The sequence below is a fragment of the Talpa occidentalis genome, unplaced genomic scaffold, assembly GCF_014898055.3.
Source record: "Talpa occidentalis isolate TD23 unplaced genomic scaffold, MPIMG_talOcc4v2.1 talOcc4.7, whole genome shotgun sequence".
NCBI classification, from domain to species: domain Eukaryota; kingdom Metazoa; phylum Chordata; class Mammalia; order Eulipotyphla; family Talpidae; genus Talpa; species Talpa occidentalis.
Window position 1 is genome coordinate 100,806,689 of NW_023605083.1, and position 12,305 is coordinate 100,818,993.

Below are 12,305 nucleotides of genomic sequence, written 5' to 3' on the forward strand. Positions count from 1 at the left end.
TGGGTAGCAGGGGCTTGGGTGGGTGGTTGTGGGGTTTCCAGGGGACTTTAAGGGCTAAAACCAGGAGGAGGTGATCATCCTGGGGAGTTAAGGGGGGCTGCTAGAGTGTCAGCTAAGCTTATTCCTGCTCAGGCACCCCAAGCAGAAGGGAGGCTGTGGCTAGGTGGATGGGCAGTGAGTGTGGGGACCTGGGGGCCACTTTACTACCTAAGGGTAGCGTTTCCTTCTGACAACCCCCTGGCGGGCCGGCTGTCCACCGGGCACAGGGTGGCGGAGGAGTCCTGCCAAGTCCCACACCCTCTTCCCCTCCGGCAGATCACTGGATGGAAGCGGGGAGCGCCGCGGGCGGGCCGCCGGAGCCGGTGGAGACGTGCAGCTTCTGCTTCCCCGAGCGCAGGGAGCCCACCCAGGAGAGCGCGGGCGCGCCGGGACCGGGAACGCCGGGCCCCGCGCGCGCAGGAAGGTGGTGGCGCCGCGGCGGGACGCTGGCCGGACAGCCCTGTGCGCGCGCCCCCGACGGCGGCCTCGAGGTCGTGTGCGCGCCCGTCCAGGACGCGGGCCCCACGGTGTGACACTGGCGGGGGGCGGGAGAGGGGTGGACAGAGAGAGCGGAGGGGCGCAAGGGCCTGGGGAGAGAGGATAACTGCCTGGAGAGAGGCCTTCAGTCACCCTCTGGGAACCTTTCTCCCGTAGAAATAAAACCTTCCCCGCCGCCTGCCTGCGCCTCCTGTTGCTGGTTTTGGTCGTGTTTTCCCCTCGGATGGCTCATCAGCTTTCTCACACGACCTCCCCGGGCCCAGGCTGAGTGCCTGGGTTTGAAGACCTACTTTGACAGGCTCCAGAGAGCCTGCTGGGCTGGGTCGGGTGGGAAGCGGGTCATCTGCTAGACTTCCATTGAAGAGGGAACACCAGGAAAGGTGGGAGAAGAAGAAGGAGGCCTTGAGCGCATGCATGCGTGTGGGCCGCTGCAGCCTGGGCAGCAATGGCCTACCTTCCTTTACAAAAAGAAGCCCCCTGGGCCTCCCCGGTGGCGCAGCCGGGTGGTTGCAGCGCTGTGAAGCTATCCGCGGCCTCTGCAGCTTGGGTTCGATTCCCGGTCACCCAGGGCGATACCCACATGGTGCGGCAGACCTCTCCTGCCTCGCCTGCTGCTCCCCTCGGCAGTTCATCAGTCTGCCTGTTCTGTTCCCTGCTGTCTCTGGTGAATCCTCTTACCCCTCACACCTCTGGCCTGTACCCCAGTGCTTGTATAAATAAATCTTAAAAAAAAAAACACTTCACACAGTGTGTGTACTTGTGCACTGTGTGCATACCTATGTGTGCATGCAAGTGTTTCAGTGTGTGCATGTGTGTTGTGGGTGTGAGGTAGACTGGAAGGGGCAGGCTGAACCCGGCGCACCAGAGACTCCTTAAGCACACAACTGTCTCCTGGATCACAGGAGAAGTGTCCTCAGTTGCAGCCACCTTTACCACATGAGGCACCAACCTGCACTAGTGCTTGCTTAATATTTTCCTTTATGTAAACTTTCCTTTTCTTCTAGACTTACTTTACTCTTGTGAAATTTTATGGATTTTGACTGATACACTAATTACTGAGCACTCACACAATTCAGATGTTACCTATATTTTTATAGCTTTGAAACCCCTATTTTACTAGTATTTAAACCTGAGCATGCATAATTATTCCGACAACCATTCACTGGGTATGAAATATCTGATTATATAAATTAAAATTATTCAACCTGCAACACCCAAAATTATCTTGCACACCTACAGGCACCAAAGGTTCACATAAGACACCTTGGGAGGTAGAGACAAGAAGCCGGGTGCCCATCCTTTCGCCATCCACAGGCTAACTAACAGGCTGCATCAGTTTCCTCAGGTTCTTGGAACAAAACACCACACACCAGGCGCTTAGCAGAAACAGCTTAGATCTCACAGTTCTAGAAGTTTTTTAGCAGGCGGGTACTTCGGAGGCCTCAAGGGAAGGATCTGTTCCAGGTTCTTCTCCTTGGCCTAAGGTCTCCTCCTTATTTGTCTGTGTCCAAATTATCCCTTTTTACAAGGACCCCGTAACTGCCATTGTAGCTCCAGTGCAGCCATAGGCAAGACATGAACAAATGGGGTGGCAGGATTCAAATGAAACTACTTTTAAAAACCGATTTGAGGGGCCTCCCCGGTGGCGCAGTGGTTGAGCGCTGGGTTGCCAAGCTGCCCGCAGCCTCTGTGGCGCCGGTTTGATCCCCGGCTGCTCCCCGGCCACCGGAGGAGGGTCCCGCATGGCGCGCAGACCTCTCCCGCCGCCCGCTGCTCCCCTCAGCAGTGTACTTCGGTCCTTCTGCCTGTTCTGTTCCCCGCCCTGGCTCTGGTGAATTCTCTCACCCTCCCGCGCTCCTGACTGTACCCAGTTCTTGTATAAATAAATTAAAAAAAAAAAATCTTAAAAAAAAAAAAAACGATTTGAATGATGGGCCATAACTTGCCAACCCTCCTCCACCTCCTGGTAACACTAGTTCCCCACCCCCTCACCAGCTTATTGAGATATAATTGGCATAGAACATCCTGTAAGTTTATGATATACAACACTAATATTTGATATATTTATAGATTACAAAATGATTACTGCCCAGGTGCAGGGGAGGGTACTTTCTTACCTTTCTCAGAGGGGGTTCACCTATTCCCTGAGGCAGCCGGCTTTGCTGCCCTTTGCCAAGCAGCGTAAGGCTGTAGTTAGGGGGAGAAGAGTCTGTGCTGGTCATATGCTCTCCCTTCCCCCAGGCCCGCATCACCTGGGGAGGCACCCTCCTGCCTTCCGCTCTGTGCCCCATACTGTTCCCATGGTGATTGAGTGGCAGTCTGGAGAAGAACCTGTAAGTGGTTCTTGTTTGCCATTCCCAGAAGTTACTCTCTCCCATGCTAATCCACGGCAGCTGCTAGCAGTTCTTTCAGGTGTTAGCTGGGTGGACTGCTCCCACTTGCAACAAGGTGGCTCTGCTTCTCCCCTGCCCTGGGGCACATGCGGGCAGGGCTCTCATTCTCTGTCCTTTCAGGCACCTGTAGATGATCTGGACTTTTATCACAAGGGAAGGAACTTTCTATTTCTCTTTTTACTTCTTAGGTGGCCCCTGGAATCCAAAGTCATCTTTTTAAAACATCAATCAGATCATATCATTGCTTAAAGTGCTCCATGAGTCCTTGACACAGGATAGAATCTCAATCTCTTACAAGGGCCTTTGAGCCCCAAATGGTGGTACCCCTGGCTCCCTCTGTGTCAGCTCTGGTTCCTCTCCGTGGTGCCACTACCTCCCTTGTTACCGGAATTGTTCCCCTTCTTACTCCTGCCCCAAGGCCTTGAGCTTTGCTGCTCCCTCTTCCAGAGATGATTTTCTCTCCGTTTTCATTCGGGTCGGAGGGATAGGTCTGTTATGTCGGCCTCAGTTCAAATGACACCTCTCAGAAACACTTTCTCCATGTGAAGTTTTCCATCTCTCTGATTTCTTACAATTTCAAAAATTCCGTTGCATTAGATATGGTTTTGGAAGTGTCTCAAGTTATTTTTGGAACAAAGGAGACAAGGAAGGGTGAGATTTCCTCCAGCTGTGTCCTTTTGACTCTTGATTTACTTGGGCCCTGCTGGCCTTCAGTTCTCAACCTTATCTGAACATAAGAAGCCTGGGGAACTCTTGGAAAAGTCCCAATGCTAGGGCCACAGCTCAATTAAATCAGGTTCTCCAAGGGTGGGGGCCGGGGCATACACGGAGGCGTTTTAGGCCCTAGGTGGTTCCCGTGGGCAGCCAGGCTTGAGAGCCACTTGGTCTGGGCCTAGAGCTGGCCCTGACCCCATCAGCCTGACATCTGATTAGCTTCCAACAGAACACGAAAGGTCCCAGATCTGCTTAGAAAAATACCTTTGTAATGGCAGGACGGACACGGAGCAGGATCTCTGATCCAGCAGACGGGGTAAAGGAGGAGTCCTGGAGCCCTCGGTGGCTTTTGCAGGCTTTTATTGGGATTTACCAGGTACACAGCAGGCAGGGGTGCTGGGGGGCTGTGAGGCAAGTCTTCACTCTGGGCTCTCCGGCGTTCTGTCTGCTTCTCTTGTGGTTCTGCTTCTGCTTCTCGTGGTTCTGCTCTCGTGGTTCTGCTTCTTGTTCTGCTGGCGTCCCATGACGCCACCCTTCTAAGTTCAGTCTCTCAGCCCAGGTGTACCCACTTACACATTCCCACACCCTATTCCAGGTGCCCGCCATCAGGCATGCATTCGGGACCGTGGGGATCCCTCATCAATCCTGATGGCGGGAGGGCAGAAAAGCCTGACATCATTTACTTACCCTGCAACCTTGTTTTCCCCTTCTTAATTATTTTGGATTCTTTTTCACTTGTAGACTTATCACAGGAAAAAATTGTGTCTCTGAGGAAACCCATACACTTACTTGTTGCTGCATTTCCCCCTTGCCAGTTAGAAGACAAAAGCAGATCCCAAAGAGCTCCAGCCTTTCATACATCTCAAATGGATTTAAAAAAAAAAACCATTTATACAGGGCCTCCCTGGTGGCACAAGGGGTTAAGCACCACACTATGAAGCAATCCGCAGCAGCACAAGTTTGATCCCCGGCTGGCCAGGGAGCTACCCACATGGCGCAACAGACTTCTCCTGACTTGCCTGCTGCTTCCCTCAGCAATGTACTTAGGTCAATATGCCCATTCTATTTCCCACTCTGTCTCTGGTGAGTCCTCTCACCACCCCCCACCACCCCGCATCTCTGGCCTATACCCCAGCTCCTTTATGCACAAATAAATAAATCTTTAAAAAAAAAATGTACACAGTTCTTACTATGTGCCAACCATTGTTCTAAGCACTTTACATGACTTAATTTTTTCTATGTAATACTCCTGTAAGGGAGGTACTGTTAGTGTCCCTGTCTTACAGATGAGGAAACATCTATAAGATGTAAGATGTAAACATCAAAGTTGGTTTTTTGGTATCACCAGGAGAAGCAGGGAGAAAAATGTCCTTAGACTCACCCAGCGTCAGGGCTTGAAGCAATTGCCAGATCTTCCATGTTAACCAACTTCCATCTTAGAGATGAGGGATTAGGGTGTCAGAGGGGACTGGCCACCCAGGAGCCTGGCTGGTGTGCATGGTGCCCCCATGAGGACACTCATCACAGCAGGTATATTTCCCACTATAGCAAATGACTTCTTGCAAGGGCCAGCTTGTCTTCTGACAAGGCAGCTGGGAGGGCCTGTGGCTCTCTTGTCATTCTGCTTTAGCCTTCACAAGTTCTCCACATGAAGAGTATTGTCTGAAGCCTAAATGCGCTTCCCTGCTGGGAAAATGTAAGATTTTAAGTGAGCAGACTTCTCCCCACGAAAAGGTGGCAGAGCCGTGGATGCAAACAGGGAGCTGTGGACCCAGGACAAACTAGGGCAGAAACAGTCCCGACCATGAACTGGGTCCAGCTTGGGATTCAACTGAACCTCCAGGCTCTGCCTGTTGCAAACGGCACTTTAGCCTGGACTAGTGAGAGGTCTGGGAATTCCAGGAATCAAGAGTTGCTACTGTGGTGGATACTGGGGTGCACACCAGGTCCACCCACCTCTGGTCTGAGGCTCAACCCTCCTTTCCTCACAGTCAAGTCCTTCTCTAGCAACTATCCTGTAATCAACACAGCTACTTCACCCAAGGCACTGTGCAGGGCCAGCCCGGTGCCAGAGCTCCCTGCAGGGTTGGCAGCACTGCACTCCCAATTCCACTGCCCTCAATTTTGCACACCTTCTGCCTGCCCTCCTGGCTGTTGATCCTTCAAGCACTCCCCAGAAAACCTCCCGCATGTGAGTCTACAGTCCTTCCAAGGAAACCAACATGCTACACTTAACACTTCGTGGGGCTTACCCCATGTTTAGACAGCTCCCCTGGGAGAACAGTGTCTTTTAGGTTGAGGTTCTTCCTTGCACCTTTTTCCAATTGGCTCTACTTCTTAGAAGCACTTAAGAGTCACATTCTAGTCTTTATCCATGAGCCAGTCCTTGAACTGTAGGAAGTGATTGCAAATTGAGGAAGTGGAGGCTCTTTGTTCCTCCACCATTCCTGACATAACCGTGTGTAGTGATGACTTGCCTGCTGCTGTGATATCCTCACAGAATTCACCAGGACCCTCATGCCCTGAGGCATTCACCTGTGCTGCCCCTCTCTGCTCTGAGCCCAATCACTTCCTCATGGGCCCTCAACTCTTCTATGAGACGCTGAGTGCACCCACCTGTCCTTCGACCACGTCTCAGTCTTAGGAGCTGAACACTCATTCCCCTTCCCTTCTAATCTGCACATTCTGTGAGGGGCACGGCATGACCCTTTTTGTCCACCATTCTATTCCACTTGGGGCTTTTGTTTATGGAGTCACAAGCTGAGAGAGTCGTTTATTCTATGAATATTTCCATGGACAGGCAGTATGCTAAGTGCTGTGGGTAAGAGTAGATCTGCCCCTAATTTATCATTCTTTTACTGATAAAGCCCGAGATTGATAGTATTCTTTTAGCAACAGAACTTTTATTTCTGGCTCATGTAACATGTCTCCTCAGTCATCTACAGTTCTCCTACCTACCCAGGATATCCTGGTTGGTAAACACACCACTAGCCGAACATAGCCAGCAGAGCAGCAGAGGGGAAAAGAGCACAAACAAGTGTGAACCAGCTCTTGTTCTGTCCGGAAACGATAATTTCTTATTTGATACGTTCTGTGGTCATTTCCCCTTTTCCTGAGTATAGAATGGGCATACTTGGAACTTGGCAGGTCCTGCAAGCTGGAAGGGTGAGGGCTACTATGGTTGGAAGAGCCATGTGGAACCTGCTGGAACTTCACCCCCCCACCAAGGTAGCAAAAAACAAACAATAGTGTATTACGGAGGGGATTTCAAGGATTCAGGTCCTTGCCAAATATCTGAAAGCAGCGGCAGTGATAATGCCTGCTATTGGTATTTGTAAATGATATTTAACTCATATTTTGGCCTGAGCAAAAGTGTGATGGGTCTTAGGAAATGACTGCACACCACAAGCCTCGTAAGGTGCATTCAAGTTGCAACTGCTGCCACAGAAGGTATCTTCACTGCATCAGATCAATATGGTGCCTAGACCTATGTATGCACCAGTGAGCTAATGCTTTTTTCTCTATACCAACTTTTAATGACCACCTAAAGCAGTTTGCTTAGTCTGAGGGGTGAGTGTGTGCAGCAGCTTTATCTACTGGAAATGGCATGTAAGAGCCTGAGCTTGGGCAGGTCCAGAAGGTACGCTAAGTTGTATGACCAGGTGGCTCAGATTCTTTCCAATACCTACTGTACAGCCCCCTCAGGTGTTCCTTTGATCAGATGACGGGATGGTCCTGCAGGGCAGCGATAAAGGAAAATCTCCCCGTGAGTAAACTTTGAGCAGTAATGCATCTGGGTCACCCACCTTGTCCGGAATGTATTTAAGGTCAAAAATAATTAATCCTCACCAAATCATGGGGTGTTAAGTCTGGCCTGATGGGCAAAGACAGGGAAGGCTAGTGGCAGGAAGATCCAGGTGGGACAGAACTCTCAAATCAGATTCTGGAGACAGCTGTATTCACAAGTGCCTGCCAGAGAATCCTCAGAGATGCGCTTCAGGTTTGGCATGCTCTGTGGATGCAATCAGCTTCCTTTCCAGACCCCAGGTTTGCTTGAACTATTAACAAAGTAGCCATAAAGGCAGAGACTGGAATGCACAGCATCAACACTTAGCCTGGCCAAGGCCCACCAGGCTAACTACCGCTGAGCACTGAATCTAGGATGGTATCATTTCCCAGGAGGCCCAGTTAGCTCTTGAACGTTGGCCACACAAGGCCTCTTCATCGTGGGGAGTAGAGATGTATATTCACTGGATAAACTTGCATTCTGCAATAAAGACTGCCTGCCCCTGCCTGCAAGCATGCCGTCCACCGTCACCACATTCTATGCAGTGATGCTTCTGAACAGGGTATCTAAGTCACAGCAAAGGCCAAGCAGCAACAGGCACACATCCGCAGAACTATCGTCACTACATCAGCCGCCACCTGAAAACACTGGGCTTCCTGAAGGGTCAGTTATGTGAAAGGATGAGGTTCCTTCTTCTGTCTTGATTGCCCCACAGCCAGATATGCGGTTCCCCAGGGTGGGAGGGGGACTGGAGCCTTGAGGTATTACACCTAATGATCAAATCGCAAATCTCTGTACTGGAAAATGGGCTTTGCTAGTTTAAAGGACTTAAACCCCAAAGGCTTTCCCCAGGGGACTGCCAAAATATGGGGACAGGACTGTCTGGAAGCCAGGGGAGCTTCTGGTGTTCCTGCTACACCCATGCAAGGAACACTGTAAAGAAACTTGCAATAAGGGAGCCAAACAAGGACTCACTCTTCAGAAATGAAGGTTTGGGTCAATCCAAACCAGCAGAGGGCAAGGGAAACATGGAATGGGCAGTGGCAGGAGGGCATCACCTGTGGCCCCATGACCAATGTTGAACCAAGGACAGCACCAGAACTGTATTTTTCTCCTTGCTTATTTATTGTTTGTATGCTTTTTCTCCTCACTTGTGGGCACCTGATAACAAAATTCATCTCCCTGCGCCCCATCCCAGTTCCTGTACTCAAACTTGGCCCAGGACTCCTGCAAGAAGACTCTCAGGGGACTTTCATGTGCACCAGTCTGAAGGCCATAACCGTCCTGAATCCTAGATACCCCACGATACCCCACCATTCTGCCCTCAAAAGGAGGAAACATAGAAACAAGGGAACACGGGGTGACCAGATGGCAACACCCAGAGTGGTTATGGTTATGGCTAGCCAGAGCAAATCTGCAGCTCTGTGCTGATTTCCATGCAGCTGGGGCCAGAGGGGGTGGCAGGAGCCCCCAGGCAGGGTCCTTCAGCCAAGGGCCCCTCTTTGGCTGCCATATTAGTAAGGGGAGAGTTGGCCGGTTTCAGAATAAAATGTAGCTTTATTATGACATAGGAAATACTACAAGCCATTAAGGGAAGGGATTAGAGTCAAACAGTTCCTCAAAAGGCAGGTCAAAGGGAGGTGTAAACATCTTGGTAATAAAATCCACAGCACAATCATTGGAATCGTCTTTTTACAATTTTTGTCTTCGAAGTTATAGTAAACAAAACAGTCACTTGGAACTGTCAAAAGAACTGCAAGTTTACACAAAGAAAAGCATACACAGCAAGCCGAGGTACAAGAGCATGGGACTGTATGTTGCAGGGGACTGCTGCAGAGGAGTTCTGGGGTGCTGCTGGTGCCCACAGGAGCGCCCACTCAGGCTGGAAGGACTACAGGCTACCCGGACCCGCACCCACCTCTCTTCAGACATCTCAGGAGGGAAAGTCCTCTTGTTTCAGCGCCAACTGCTGTGAAGACAGCCATCTTGGGAATACAAGTTATTTCAAATACACTGGTAGGAGGGAAGTCCCCTAGTCTGTCTCCTTAGTGTTGAGAAATGCTCTGTGTGATCGGAACACAAGTAAGTGCTTAGAATGCCAATGTCAAAAGGAACAAATACAATGAATTTGGGTATGAAGTTTCACTATAATGCCTACAAAAACTTAATGTAGCCTTGCTATCTTATGCTCACGCCTGGGAGCTGCTGAGTCCCTGAACAGGAGTTGGGAGGAGGATGGGTGTGGAGAGGTGTGAGAAGCAGGGCAGAACACCATACCACAGGCAACCTGCCAGGAAACCCAAGGCCCACATGGCTGCCCTGCCCCCACTCTGCACTGGACACTCTGATAAAGGGAGACCATAAGCAAAACAAAGGAAGAGACTTTGTGGCTCACAATGCTGCAAGCCAATGTCAGTCAATTTTCCTTCTCTTAGATGTGATCCTATTAAGAGAGAACCCCTCTCCGCAAGAAGTCTTCATGGCCGTGTCACACACAACCAAGTTGGGCACCGGAGGCCCACTCCTGTTTCTCTAATAATGCTGGCTGTTTCATAATGCTTTAAAACTTAATATTCCAAAAGTGCAGAAACATAACTAATAATGAAATGAGCAAGTGCTTAAGAATCTTTATCACTAAGGATTTTGCTGCATATGACTGTTGTTTCACATGTTCCAGTACTTTCCAGAGACTCCACTCCTGCTATTATTATCCCTTCCTAACCTAACCAGCTGAGTAGAATCCTGTTCACTGCCTGCTTTCCTATGGCTCGTCAGCTAAGAATAGTTTACACATTTTTTAAGAGGGGGGAGAAAAATGATTATTTTGTGCCACATCAAAATCATATGAAATTAAGATTTCAGTGTCCAAAAGTTTTACTGGAACATAGCCATGATCGTTTGTTTTTGTATTATCTATGGTAGAGACCCCACAAAGCCTAAAATATTTACGACCTGGCTTTTGATGAAAACAATGTGCTGACCCCCCTTCATATGCAGCTGGGCCCCCAGGACAGACACAGCTTGCAAGTGGGTTTTTCACAAAAAAACAGCAAACTATTCCTCCCTCATGTCTGGGCTGTAATTTCTCAGAAAGGTACAAACAATCTTAAGTTTGCGTTTGAACAGATAGAAGCATGCAAGATATCTTACAAGGAACAATTCGTGTTGTTCCATCTCCTTCATCAGCTTGCCAACAAGGTGTCACAGCCGTTTATTCTCCCCCTATAATTGAAACGACACTAAATGTGAATCAGATTCACTCAGCAATGTAATCCAGTCTCTGCTGGAAGCCACTACAGCTTCAGCTTAACACACAGGCCACCATGGTGGTGGCACAGGTAGCCAGCAAGAAAATATGAGGAAGGGAAACAATAAAACCATTGAAAAATGCTTCATATACTCAAAAAATTAATTAATATGACACATTTATAGCTGCAGCCTGATCCTTCTGTTGCGCCCGCCAGCTGTAACCTGGACACGGATGCTTCCAGAAGGTAAGGCAGGGAAAGGGGGAGGAGGCAACCAGCACCAATTAGAAAGCAAAATTCACTCGAGTATAAAGGAGAAACAATCTAAATTTCAGTATAAACTCAATAATCCTTTCACATTACTATCATTACATTTATGAAATTCATCATTGTGGAAATGGAGAGAAAAGGGGAGGAGGTAAGAAAAGGCCTATTTCTAGAAAACTGAAAGACCACCAGGGCTGATGTGGCCACATGCAATTTGATGCTAAGTTACCTGCAGAACAGACGTGCTTGGAAACCCCAGTGTCTTCAGTCCCACAGGCTTGGGGTAGGGTGGGTTGTTTGTATCTGCTGACAGTATGGAGGCTAAGAGTTCCATTACTATATATATTTAATACTAAACTCACAAGAGAAAGATATTTTGTCCTTACACACTATCGTTGTCTCCCCTACCTGCTGCCTTAATGGACCCATAGCTTTAAAATGAACTGGTGCCTTTTAAAGTCTATACTGTACGGTGGGCTGAATGGAAGCAGAGGGGCCAGGTGCTCTGCTGTGCCCCCCATCTCTTTGAGGAGCACAGGAGATGTGCTAGTGCAGATCTACTCTGCTCCTCCCACTCAGGGCACACCCTTCATTTATTTGTTCTGTTGTGTGTTTCCTGGAGCTGTTCTCCAAGCATGGGGTTTGTCCATTCAATACCACAATCCTGGGCATCCACCGTGATGATTCCTTGGGACCCAGGCTACAGAGGACCCCCATGCTCTCGAGGGTGCTTCTGTGTATGGCAGAATCACGTTGTTGGGGAGGTTGGGGATCATTTTGAGACTTGCCAACTCATCGCCTTCATTTTTCTGACCAGCTGTGGGTAAGGCTACTCATATTCCAGGAACTGTTTGTGATAGAACAGTAAGTATCTGCAAAGGTGAAGAGAGAAGCATACTTACATTCAAATTCCTGAGTTACAAGAGAACCACCCTTCCCCAACTGAGAACACAGGTACCGTGGCCTCTACACAGGTGTGTAGTCAGATTTCTTGGTGGGATGGCTTTGGATTTTAGTTCCCAAAACGTGTGGTAAAGCACTCCACTTAATGCCTATGCCACTCCATTCTGTCTGCCCCAGGGCCCTGCCTCCCATATGGTTCTGGAGCCTGGCTTCTTATGTGTTACTGCCACTGCCTTTGGGGGCGGGACTGTTTTTTTGTAGGACTCCCACAGTGGGGTCCAGTCTAAACCCAGCCCCACTCTGGCTTCCTTACTGCCAAGTCTGTCCTCTCAAATACCACTATGCATAATGTTAAAGGGGTGGCCCCATTAAATACAAAGTCCAGATGCCTCAAAGCTCATGGCAGCTCATCCTGGAACTCAAGAACAAGGACTTGGCAAGGCTAAGGAAGAAAGC

General features: G+C 49.4%; 2 protein-coding genes across 3 annotated transcripts in view; one reads left to right on the plus strand and one right to left on the minus strand.

Annotated features, from left to right (window-relative positions):
- The window catches only part of TNFRSF13B (TNF receptor superfamily member 13B), a 96,849-nt gene extending 96,277 nt beyond the window's left edge, over window positions 1-572 (plus strand). The window contains exon 5 of the mRNA XM_037493248.1: window positions 316-572. Coding sequence (XP_037349145.1) covers window positions 316-572 — 257 coding nt within the window. The remainder of the gene's footprint in view (window positions 1-315) is intronic.
- An 8,363-nt stretch (window positions 573-8,935) lies between these two features.
- The window catches only part of USP22 (ubiquitin specific peptidase 22), a 28,513-nt gene continuing 25,143 nt past the window's right edge, over window positions 8,936-12,305 (minus strand). For both annotated transcript variants that reach the window (XM_037495306.2, XM_054688582.1), the window contains exon 13: window positions 8,936-11,818. In XM_037495306.2, coding sequence (XP_037351203.1) covers window positions 11,776-11,818 — 43 coding nt within the window. In that variant the 3' untranslated portion in view covers window positions 8,936-11,775. The remainder of the gene's footprint in view (window positions 11,819-12,305) is intronic.